The following is a 12,858-nucleotide window of genomic DNA, read 5'->3' as shown; positions in this document are numbered from 1 at the left end:
GGGATGCTGCTCAATATTTTACAGTGCACAACCCCCCACAAAAAGTTATTTGGCTCTAAATATCACTCGTGTTTTGGGTATCAAAACATGCTAAAGCATCTCTTATAAACCATAAGATAGTAACTATTTTATAAGCTACAATAAAATCAAATGCATTTGTTACATTAGGGACCCTTCACAAAGGAATAACTGAGTGTATCCCTGACAATAGGAAAACTGGCCACAAATCACTGTTAAGAGCGCTCTGTTGTCTCTCCCCAGCCTATGACCATGTTCCAGATTCAGTTCCTGAATGCCATCGGAGATCTGTTGGATCTGATTCCCTCAGTCTCTCCCACAAAAAATTCCAGCATGAAGGTTTTTAAGAGATGGGACATGGGACACTGCTCGGCTCTTATTAAGGTGAGACACAAAGCCTCCCCTCTCTTATCCCTTGTTCTGGAACACACAGACTTTTCCCGTATGTCAGCCCAAGTATGGCAACATCTCATCATCCCTGGCTACAGCCGTATTATCAGTTTATGGTTCCTCTGTCTAGTAGTTAAGAACAGGAAGGAACTGATGAAGGGTATTGGAAGTACATGACGTAACCTCTGTTTCTTCTACCACTTCTCCCGTGCTGTATGCACCTCCCTCTCCCCCACCCACAGTCTTCTATTTTGGTTACTTGAAGGACAGTGCATTTGCTGTGTGTACATTAAAGGTTAATTTTGTGCTCCGTGACCGTATCTCTCGATAATAAATATGGCAATGAACAGCCAAACTGACACAATCGCTGTACACTTCCCACACTTGCAGTCAGTTATCTGTATACCTCTGCATCATTCTCTATGATTCTGGCTCTAGGTTCTTCCTGGATTTGAGAACATCTTTTTTGCTCACTCAAGCTGGTACACATACGCAGCCATGCTCAGGATATATAAACACTGGGACTTCAACATCAAGGATAAAGACACCAGCAGTCATCGCCTCTCTTTCAGCAGTTACCCAGGTAAATCCATTTCAAGGGACTTCTGAGTACTCGGAATACTATTTCAGAATAAAACCTTGGTGATTCGGAGTAACCGGAACGGGGGAAGAAATCTTTAGGGGTTGGTATACGTTCATGAAGATTGATTTTCAGAATGCCTTTCGAAGAAATATAGCTCTAATGTTTTTATTTAATAGAATCGTGTGAACAGTTAATAGGTGGCAAAAATTCACTTCAATAAATGGCCAACCGAGGTACAAGGCACTTTCCCAGGCTCTGTGGTGGAAGCCAAGATAGGCAAGAGAGAGGCTGCTCTCAGTATCTCCTTGATACTCTTTCTCTTACTCTTATTGCAACATCCTCAGAACTTAAGCGTGTGTTTGGCACTTTGTACCTAATCCGCTTTTGCTGAATGGATGGATGAATGTGTGAGCTTCTAAATCCTTCCACTAGCAAGATAAATGCAATATAGATAATAGTAGTACTGGGTACTCTGTGGGCTACAAAAGAAACGCAAGGAATGTTAGGAGTATTCAAAAGAGTGTCAGCTCACATTGGATTGTTGGGGGAAGGAAAGAGAGGCTGACACTTGAGATGAACCATGAATGATGGCTTGAACTTGAACAGGTAGAGATGGGTGGGAGGGAGTAGGAATTGCAAGCTCCTTTCCTTAAAGGGGCCAGGCGGGTGAGGTAAAATGAATAAAGTGGGGCAGGTATAAGAAAATAAAAGTGAAAACAATTGTAGAAAACACAAGACCCCCTGAAAGGGGGCCAACTGCTGAGCTCCCACTGACTGTTGTCACCCAGCAATATGCAAGTCAGTGTTGCCAGATCTTCCAACCTCTGAAAATAGAAATACGGATATAATGAAGAAAATCCACTGTGTGAACCCACTAACGTGTGTCCGCTGGTGGGAATTGCCCCCTCAACTGCAGGTGTGCAACCTCGTCATGGAACATCATGGGTAAAGGCAAAAGGAAAATTCTCACCAAATATTTAAGAGTCCAATGTGGATACAGGTGGACACTTTTGACCTTTAATTACATATTTGTAACTTACGGAGTGGTTATACCAACCAACTGTTGTATCTATCGACTTTCTGGTATTATTGGTCCTGGTATTAATGCCATCCTATTCAGAATTCTGGTCAGCGGCATAACTTGGTATTTTTCTGTCCTTAGGACCTGATCCTTACTTTGAAAACAGTTTGATTTCTTCTTTGTCATTGCTTGCTTAATCTTTTTAGTATTGAGGGGGACTGGGGACTCCTCTGGAGACAGACTGTGTTTTGAACCTTTATGTTCCTCTAGACTGAAATTGAAGGACAGCGTGAGACTGAGGCCAGTCAAGTATTCATATTCTTCTTCGTACTCGCAATAAGATGCAATGTTCAGATGTTACCTGCACTGTTTCAAAATCTCTACAGAATAGTGTTTTTGTTTTTCCATAGTCTTAATAATCCTGGATCCCAAAGCTAGTGATGGGGAAGGAAGTGGAGGAATTCCCTATGAAATGTGTAACTCTGTTAACATTTTCATATACGTATATATCTTTCCAGAATAGATAGATACATAGATAATAGAGATTTTTTTTTAGAGCATTTAAACAGAGAAACAAGCCTTTTTTTTTTTTTTAACCCCAAGGTGTTTTTACAGGAGTGAGTATAGCAATGTGATTCATATTTTAACTGGAAACGTGAAAAACGTGTAGGATCTTATTTCTCTTACAAAGAATTGTTTGATGAAACGATCAGCTGCATTGGATTCATCCAGTAGATATGGAACTAAGCTTTGCCATGAACTTCATGCCAGAACAAAGCTGGGTGGCTTGTTTTGCTTGTTGTTGTTTTTGGTGGAGGAGATTGAGTGGATTAGGAGTGTGGTGTCAGTTAGGACATGGAGCCTTTTCATGGTAGGAGCGAGGATATTAAGAATTACTGAGACAGAACATAAATATCGGGTCATGAAATATTCGCAGCATGGCCGAGGCACATGTTAAAGATGACAATAACTGGGATGGCACAGATACCATTAAAGATACAAATACCTCTGAAGAATTCAAATGCACCTTCCATGCTTTTACACTACAGCAGCTCCCCCCACCCCCGCCCACTACACCAGCTCCCCCCACCCCCGCCCAACTCTGTAGAAGGGGCCACCAAGATGATTGCCATGAAAAACTTAAAGCTTCAAGACACAAAGACTTTTGTTTTTTGTTTTGAGGTTTCATAAAAGGAAAATGGTAGACCTTGGACAGGTGCTAAACTTCCTCAGCGTACGAAATCCAACTATTTTACTTTGGCGAGCCTCAGGTTTTTTATCTGTAGAATGAGACTAATATAAACTTTACTTCATAAAGTTGTAAACATTATGTAATTTACCTATTCGTCTATAATTTTCTATGAAATTGTCGTGTTAGGCAAAGTATGTATGATAAGAAACAGGACAGATACAGACTGTATCCTAATAAAATTTGAGTTCTGGTGAAAAATAGAGACAAATTTTTTAAAAAGCAATGATTAAAGTGTGGTTTGTGTAACAGTAGGTAGAACTAGTTTGGGGAGGTTGAAATAGCTTCCAAGAGAAAGTAAAATGGGGGGCGCCTGGGTGGCTCAGTCGGTTAAGCGTCAGACTTCGGTTCAGGTCATGATCTCACAGTTCGTGGGTTCGAGCCCCACGTCGCGCTCTGTGCTGACAGCTCAGAGCCTGGAGCCTGCTTCAGATTCTGTATCTCCCTCTTTCTCTGACCCTCCCCTGCTCACACTGTCTCTCTCTCTCTCTCTCTCTCTCTCTCTCTCTCTCAGAAATAAATAAAACAGTGAAAATTTTTTAAAAAAAGAGAGAAAGTAAATGGAAGGTGAGACACAAAGGCATGTATAAGTTAGCCAGCAAATGGGGACAATGAGGTGGTAACATTCCATGTGGAACAAACAGGATGTGGAAAGGCCTGTAAGCAAGAAGAACAGTGGAGAAGGCCAGAAAGAGGGAACGGAGGACAATGCATGACCATTCAAGTGACAAGCGGTAGAAGTGCTATTCGTAGATTAGCATTTTAGAATTACCTGGTCCATGAGGGTGACAGAGTCCGCCGACAGAACATTTCGAAGTCTGAGGCGATAATCCAGGTGACTCAAGCCCTGTGATGTTTTTTAGATGGTCAGTCAATAGGTAGATGGAGGATTGATATCCATCTTCAAGAAGAAAACAGTATCAAAAATGACTGCGGAATTACTATAGCAATTTGTGAATTTCTATGTGTTCCCACTGTCCGAGCCAGAATCTTTGAGGGGTATGGACCTAATGAGAATTGTCAGAAGGCCACTCCCAGAGTTGCACTCCAGCAGAGGAGAATAGAAGGAAGAGCAGTAATCCAGCACTCTCAGACTTCATCTAAAGCAATCTTAATCTAAGTCAATCCCATGCTCTGTGCTCACAAGGGCCCTAGGTGACGCCATAAAACTGGAGGTGGTTATGTCAAGGAAACAAATTAAATAATAACCTCCATCTTAATCTAGAAAGGGTTAGGTGACTTGGTAGTATAATAGTTTCAGACTTTTTCAGACTGTTTTAAAAAAATTGAGTAGGATTATTTCGCCTGAAGATACTAACATGAAATTTCTTGAGAAAGTCAAAAGTATACCACAGCACGTTAGGTACTGGTAAATCTCAGTATTGCCCTTAGGCCCACGTGAGTGATGTTCCAGCTTTGGAGTGCCTTCCTCAAACTTTTCTAAGTCCCCCTCCAACACCCCAAGAACAGCCAAGTTGGCACAGTTGGTGCTGGTTTGTGTCCCTTGTATCTTCCAGAAGTTTTCAAAATATCCTTGTAGTGCCCAGGACTAGCCGGAGGAGCAGAGCCAACCAGGTGGGGCTAAGCTTAGGCAGGAACCCACGTGGGTCCTGGTCCTTGGCTGTCCCTTGTCTGAGAGCTCTTACCCTCTACCCTACCTGTATGTGGGTTCAACAAGATGGTGCCCATCAACATGAAGAGCTGTGGGACTCAAGCCTACGGGGTGGTCCTGGTGAATAGATCCTTCCTGTTGGCCTTCACGGTATATTTTCTTCCTGCCAGAACTGACAGAATGTTGCTGACATGATGATTTGAGGTGGCCCTCATGTCAGACGCAGCGTGTGTTCAGGGCTCTAGGCTGTCAAAGGCCACCCTTACCCTCAGGCTTATGCATGTCTGTGGATCTCTGCTTTTGCCTGGTTCTCACTGGCACTGCCCTGCTTCCTGAGGGCCAAAGAGGAGGCAACAAGTGAGCTTACTGGTTGCAGCTCCACTGTTGGCCCCCTGGGCAGTCACCTCACCCCTAGCAGGCTCTGTACCACATGTTCATGTTCCACAGTTTTCTGAGGAAGGCCGGGCCTGGCCCTTACAAAGGCGTTTGAGAGTCTTGCTCCGTGACACAAACAGGCCTTCGCGGCAGTTCTCATGGTTTCTGTGGAGCAGGAATTTAGGGCACAAGTGAGGATGGCTTGTCTCTACTTCTCTCCATCTGGGTCTTTAGCTGAAGGCTCAAAGACTGACTGGCTGAAATCTATGATAGCTTAACTGATGCTATAGGATAGATTTCGAAGCTGACTCACTTACATGGTTGACGAGGTGGTGCTGGCAAATTGGTTGCCCTCTACTTGGGCCTCTCCACAGGACTGCTCCGGTAACCTCAGGACCAGGCGCCTGGCTTCCCCCAGACCAAGGGATCCAAAAGAACAAGAAAGGAGCAGCAATGCCTATTATGACCTAGTCTCAGAAGCCATACATTGTTACTTCCACCACATTCTATTCTTTAGAAGCACGTTATTATGATCAGCCCACATACAAGGAAAGGGTATTGGAATCTATCTTTTTAAAGGAAGACTGTCCAAGAATTTGTGGACATTTTAAAACCACCACAAAATAGAAATATATACATTTTTGTATATTTACTGTGTATCCTGAGACTTTTCTAGATTCATTTATCATTTCTAACAGCTTTTTTGTAGATTTCTTGGGATTTTTCTGCATACATAATCATGCCATCTCTGTGTAACAACAGTTTTACTTCTTCCTTCCCTTGTATGTCTTTATGTGCTTGCGTGATTGCACTGATAAGGCCTCCAGGACAATGTAGACTAGAAGTGGCATGGAAATCCTTGCCTGGTTCCTGATCTTAGGGGAGAAGTATTCAGTCTTTTATCATAAAGTATGATGTTTGTTGTAGGTTTCTGGAGATACTCTTTGTAAGTTTAAAAGGGATTCCCCCTCTTCCTATTTTGTTTAATGTTTTTGTTTAATGCATTTTTGTGAAACTCTCAGCTTCCATTAACATGATCATATGATTTTTCTCCTTTATTAGTGTTAACACATTAAGAGTTCCATTGATTGACTTTCAGATATGAAACCAACTTGGCACTCCTGGGATTTACTCTATTCAGTCATATTATTCTGTTAAGAATTTTTTCATTTACATTCATGAGAGATATTGTCTGCGGTTATTTTTTCTTGTAATAGTTTTGGTATCGTGGTAAGCCTGCCTTTATGATCTGAGTTTGGAATTATGTTTTTCTTCTATGTTTTCTGAAAGAGTTTGTGTTGGACTGGTAATATTTTTTTCCCTTAAATTTTTAATAGAATTCATCAATGAAACCATCTAGACCTGGGGTTTTTTGTTGGAGAGTTTTTAACAATGAGTTCGATTTCTTTTGTTGATAAAGGACTATTCAGGTTTTCTAATTCTTTTGAGCCAGTTTTAAAAGTTTATCTTTCAAAGAACTTGTTCATTCCTTCGAAGTCATCCTGTTTATTGACATAAAGCCATTTATAATATTTTTATGAGTCTTTTAATGTCTGTAGGATCTATAATGAAGTCCCTGTAATCATTTATGATCCTATATCATCTTTTTTGTATTCAGTCTAGCCGAGGCGTGTCAATTTTATTGATATTTTCCAATAACCAGATTTATTTGCATTGTTTGTTCATTTTTCCTCCTCACTGATTTCTGTTCTTATCTTTATCATTTTCTGTTTGATACTTTACACTTGAAATTTTTTTCTAACTTCTTAAGGTAGAATGTTAGATAATTGATTTTTATCTTTCTTCCTTTCTCCTATATGAATTAAATTTATAAAGACTATAAATTTCCTTCTAAACACTCCTTTCGGTGCCTCTGACAAACTTTGGTATGTTTTCATTTTCATTCAGTTGAGAATATTTTATAATTTCTCACATAATGTTTTAATCAATGACTTACTTGGAAGTGTATTGTTTAATTTCCAAAAACTTGGAGACTTTCCACATATCTTTGTGATTTTTGTTTCTGTCCGTGTTTTCTTATTTAATTCTGTTATGAGTAAGCTGTCTTTCCTTCAAGTTGCCCTGGTACCCAATGCATAATTTCTTCAGAGCCGATACTCATAGTCCATATTCATTTATTCCACATTCACCCTGCGCCCCCAGAAGCAGCACATGGCATTGCACATTGTAATCATTGACTAAATATTTATGGAAGCAAAGAAGGAAGAAAGAAGGAAAGAAAGGAAGGAAAAAAAGAACGGGAAGAAAAAAGAAACGGTGGGAGACAGATAGATAATGGATGCTGCACCCCCATGTGGACATGGAAGGAACTGCAAGGGGGACAGAGGCGTAAGCAAAGTAAAGATGAAGGTGGGGGCTGCCTAAGACATCTTCTCTCTAGTACTGTTCTCCCCTTTACACCTTTGATTTGAAAGCAGGAGTCCGAGGTATTCAGGAATTGTTATCGAGGCATTTCATATGCATTCCCAGATGTTCAGCACAAAGGTTGGACCTTGAAGCCACTCCTTTGTGGCCACCCTGATTATACATGACATGAATAGGACCTAACTAATTGGGGTTTTTTTTTTTAAGTTTCTTTATTTTGAGAGAGAGAGAGAGAGAGAGAGAACACAGGAGAGAGGCAGAAAGAGGGAGAGAGAGAAAGAATCCCAAGCAGGCTCTGCACCGACAGCATAGATACAAGGCTCAATCTCACAACTGTGAAATCATGACCTGAGCCGAAATCAAGAGTCAAAGGCTTAGCCAACTGAGCCACCTGGGTATCTCGATTCAGTGTGCTTTTATTTTTATTTAAAATAGTTTATTATCAAGTTGGTTTCCATGTAACACCCAGTGCTCATCCCCACAAGTGCCCTCCTCCATGCCCTTCCCCTCTCCCCTCTCCCCCTTCCCCTCTCCCCTACCCTCATCAGCCCTCAGTTTGTTCTCAGCAGTCAAGAGTCTCTCATGGTTTGCCTCCCTCCCTCTCCCCCACTGTTTTTCCCCTTCTTCTCCCCCACGGTCCTCTGTTAAGTTCCTCCTAATCCTCCTATACGTGCAAACATATGGTATCTGTCATTCTCTGTCTGACTTATTTCGCTCAGCATAACACCCTCAAGGTCCATCCATGTTGCTACACATGGCCAGATTTCATTGTTTCTCATTGCCATGGAGTATTCCATGGTGTAGATAAACCACATCTTCTTGATCCATTCATCAGTTGATGGACACTTAGGTTCAGTGTGATTTTATGTTATGTTATTTTATTTTATTTTATTTTATTTTTTTAAACAATTTTTTTAATGTCTTTATTTTGAGAGACAGAAAGCAAGCAGGGGAGGGGCAGAGAGAGAGGGAGACACAGAATCCGAAGCAGGCTCCAGGCTCTGTGTTGACAGCTCAGACGCGGGGCTCGAACCCACGAACCGTGAGATCATGACCTGAGCCAAAATCAGATGCTTAACCGACTGCGCCACCCAGGCGCCCCAGGTTCAGTGTGATTTTAAATTAAATGGTTAAAACTGAGAAAAATCCAGGAGCTCAAAGGCCCTCCAGGCATACCACGTGAGCGGAGCTCTTCCCTGGAACAAAGCTGGAATCTATTCAAAGTCTTTTAATTGAGGATTCCAGTAATGGTGATTCCTAAGAGGCTGAATCTTCCAGTTTCATTATCAGTAAGTGAGGCTCTCTGGAATACATTCAGTGTGTCTCAGCAAGCCTGCTTGCGTTCCTACTTTGCTTAACGCCCCAGCATCCCATCACCGCCCTCACACACCCCTTAGACCTTAGACTTCAAATTCCCAGGGGAGCTTGCTAAAGAATGCAAATTCTAAAGTGCCATCCATAAAAATTCTTATTCAGCTGGCCTGGGCTGAGGCGTTTGTAACAACCACATCGGGGGATTCTAAAATGCTGGATTCGGGCCCATCCACCGCGACGCTGGGGGTGTTCTGCTGGGCTGTAGCACAGATTTTGCTCAGCCTTTTCTCGTATCAAGTTCAAGTATTTGAAAGGAGGTACACAGGAAGAAGACAGGATAGTCTCAAAGTTCCAAAAAAATGTAGCTACCTCCCTCATAGTCGATAATTTTACTTACTTTCCTAAGTCACAAAATTGCCAACTGAGTGTACTATAATTACTTTTGCTGATTTCATGTTACCTCTTTTATCTCAGATACTTTAGTCATAAGGCTGAAATATATACAATCTGTGAGTTAATATATGCCAAGATTTATGTCTTCTGCCTTTTAAGAAGTAGAATCAAGGGAGAAAAAGAAATAAAAATAGAATGAGGGCACCTATTCCGAAGGACTTGGGATAGATCTCACAGCACTTCATTTCTGTTTTCTTAAGTGCCTTTCTTAATGATGCCTTCACCCAGGCCATACCTGTCCCTCTCCATCTCGCTCAGGAAACTTCCTCCCTTCCATCTTCCTAGAAACTCTACGTTACTTTGCAAGGTTTTCATAAGGTGATGTCTGTCCCCTGCCCCACCTTGTTTAAGCACGCAGCTCCCATGACTCACTTCCTTTTCAGTTGTTTGTATTGCATTTGCTCCATCGTGTGTGTTAAACAGTGTTGTTGGTGTTTGCATGAGTACATACCTGTTCCCATCATATCTGTCAGGCATATGGTACGGTGGAAAAGGCACGTGTTGAAAGTCAATCTTAGACTGATTCCTAAAAATGCTGTTTATTAGCTTGAAAAATGTGCGTATTTTATTTTATTTTTATGTCTTGAGAGAGATAGAGCATGAGCAGGGGAGGATCAGAGAGAGAGGGAGACACAGGATCTGAAGCAGGCTCCAGGCCCCAAGCCGTCAGCACAGAGCCTGTCACGGGGCTCAAACCCACAATCTGAAGACCATGCCCTGAGCCAAAGTCAGGCGCTTTACCAACTGAGCCACCCAGGCGCCCCATAATAGCTGCATATTTTTAAAAAGAGCTCATCGAAGTCCTCTTTTGTGAAGGTCGAATGATGGTATCCATCCTTCTAAAGCAAGGGATTTGGTGTATAGTTAGGTACACAGTCAGTGTTAGTCACAACTATCTTCTCTTTCTTCCTTAGATTTGACAGTTATTTATTGAGCACCTACTATGTGTCAAATCCTCTTCTTGGTGCTGGAGTGAACAAGACAGAAAAGTCCCTGCCCTGATGGAGCTTACATGCTATGGGATAGATGGAAAAGAAAACAGTAAACACGTTAATATAAAGTAAATAAGATAATTCATTATTGAAGAAAAACAGATTTCATTTTGCTGTAGATGATAACAGAATGTTGATTACATATAAAGACAACTTCTTTTTTAAAAAATTTTTTAATGTTTATTTTTGACAGAGAGAGAGAAAGACAGAGTATGAGCGGGGGAGGGGCTGAGACAGAGGGAGACATGGAATCCTAAACAGGCTGTAGGCTCTGAGCTGTCAGCCCAGAGCCCTACACGGGACTCCAGCTCACGAGCCCATGAGAGTACGATGTGAGCCAAAATCAGACACTTAACCGACTGAGCCGCCCAGGCGCCCAAAGCCAACTTCTTTACAGTCACTTTAACCTTTAAGAGGCCTTCCAATCCCTTTCCGTGGACCAGGGCGGTGTGTTCAGACTCCACAGTACCGCCTTCATGTGCTTGAATATACAATATATGAGTCCTCCATTGATCACATTCCTCCTGCAGGATTAGGCAGAAATGTGCTCAATAAATACTTCCTTGATGGAATGATAATCGCTGGAAGATGAAGTGGAGATTGCTTCTCACTAAATGCCATTCTGGAAGGTGGGAAGACTGAGTCCCTTGTGCATCGGGCAAAATCAGTGGCCAAGGGATTCTGTGTCCTGGGATAACAGAGAGCCCCACGGGCTTCCCTTCCTAAGAGCGAGGAAGGAGGAGTCTCCTGCTTCAGGCAGCAACCGTGGAGAAGGATTTCTCTTGGAGCCTCTGAGAGCCGTCGACGGGATCAGAGAGGGCAGTCTGGGCCTGAGCCTTTTGGAAAAGCTCGAGAGGGGGTTCTCATACAGTCTCTGAGCTGGGAATTATTGCATGGTGCCTGGGACGGTCGGTGTGTAATCAACACTTACTGACTGATCGTCACGCTGGCTTAGCGAAGGCGGGCAGCCCAGCTGCGGCTGTGAACTGTCCCTCCTCAAGAAGCAGCTGAGGGCAAAGGCTGACCATGATGCAAAGTTGTTATTTTGTTTTTTCTTAAGAGGGAAAAAAGGGGCGCCTGGGTGGCTTAGTCATTAAGCGTCCGACTTTCGCTTAGGTCATGATCTCGCAGTTCGTGGGTTCGAGCCCCGCGTCGGGCTCTGTGCTGACTGCCAGCTCAGCCTGGAGCCTGTTTCAGTCTGTGACTCCCTCTCTCTCTGACCCTCCCCTGCTCACGCTGTCTCTCTCTCTCCTAGAAATAAATAAAAATATTAAAAAAAAAAAAGGGGGGGGGGAAAGGAAGGAAAAGAGTTCCCACAGTGTCACAGCCACCTGTGTTAAATCAAATGGCAGTAAGACATGTCAAAACAAACTATATTGCGTAGTTGGATTATTATTATTCTTGTATCCGTTTGCTTTTTCTGTGTAAAAAAAAAAAAATAACCTCCAAAACTTTGTGGCTGGAAACATTCTGTGATTACTATTGCTTTGGAGTCCACAGGTCAGTAAGTGGCTCTCTCTGGATACCTCTGCTGGTCACATTCATGCGCCTGTGGTTGTCTGTGGGCGGGGGGCTGGGGGGGGAATGCAGCTCTGCTGACCTTGGAAGAACTCCCTTGCACGTTTGGGGGCTGGCGGGCGGCTAGAACTTGGCCGTCGGTCCTCCTCCACGTGGTCTCTCATCTAGCAGAGTAACAGGGATAGAGGAGAGTGAGCAGAAGTGGGCAAGGTCTCTTGAGGCCAGGACTCAGAATGGGCACATTCTGGTAGCTGAAGCAAGTTCCAAATCCAGCCCAGATCTAGGAGCTGGGGGCACAGACATCTTTTGATGGGCGATGCTACAAAGTCGCGCTGCAGAGAATACGGGCGGAGGGGTGAAGAAATGCAGCCTAGCTGTTTGTACCGTCACGAGCCATACTACTGACGCTGAGTTGTATGTTATTCATGTTCTTGGTCAACGCTGATTCTCCTCTTCTGGAAAAAATGAGTTGTTTGCTCTTCAGAGCTTTGGAGCCGTTAATTAATGCAATATTGGAATGGGCACATTTTAAATGCACCTGACGGGGTAATAAAGGTACATTTTTCTGGGTGGTGCTGAGAAATAGGTCTAAATGGCATCCGAGGGTAGTGGTCACCATTTATTTTTGTGATTCAAGCGAATTTTTTAAGTTCTGAAATTAATTAACTGTCAGGGTTCCCTTTGATTTCTTAATTAAATTCAACAGTAAGCTTACTATGAAATGTTATTTGCAGGTTGACTTTCGAACTTGAGTGTGTCTTCTGATCTCACATAGTGTGCCTTTCAAAACTGCTAATGGCAGATAAAAGCAAGAATATAACTTTCCACTGTCAGAGAACATTTGTCTCTGTTGTCACGTGTCAGGGCTTTGTCCCCGCTCAGCCTGTTCCTTTTTATTTTATCTTAAACTCTCACCTATAGAATTAGCCTTCTGAACTGGAGTTGCGT

The 12,858-nt window shown here is 42.7% G+C and overlaps 1 protein-coding gene and 1 long non-coding RNA gene across 4 annotated transcripts in view; one reads left to right on the top strand and one right to left on the bottom strand.

Moving 5' to 3' along the window:
• LOC120236906 overlaps positions 1-5,663 on the bottom strand; it is a 31,729-nt gene extending 26,066 nt beyond the window's left edge. For both annotated transcript variants that reach the window (XR_005529798.1, XR_005529797.1), the window contains exons 1-2: positions 5,566-5,663; positions 4,034-4,162 (exon numbers count right to left, since the gene is read on the bottom strand). This is a non-coding gene — a long non-coding RNA (uncharacterized LOC120236906). The remainder of the gene's footprint in view (positions 1-4,033; positions 4,163-5,565) is intronic.
• The window catches only part of PLBD1 (phospholipase B domain containing 1), a 55,271-nt gene that overhangs the window by 32,802 nt on the left and 9,611 nt on the right, over positions 1-12,858 (top strand). For both annotated transcript variants that reach the window (XM_039239973.1, XM_039239972.1), the window contains exons 5-6: positions 262-402; positions 847-991. In XM_039239973.1, the coding sequence (XP_039095904.1) occupies positions 262-402; positions 847-991 (286 nt within the window). The remainder of the gene's footprint in view (positions 1-261; positions 403-846; positions 992-12,858) is intronic.

Source organism: Hyaena hyaena, unplaced genomic scaffold (genome assembly GCF_003009895.1).
Source record: "Hyaena hyaena isolate Hyena2069 unplaced genomic scaffold, ASM300989v1 scaffold_164, whole genome shotgun sequence".
NCBI lineage: Eukaryota > Metazoa > Chordata > Mammalia > Carnivora > Hyaenidae > Hyaena > Hyaena hyaena.
Note: the sequence above shows the minus strand (reverse complement) of the source record. Positions and strands in the feature narration are given on the sequence as shown.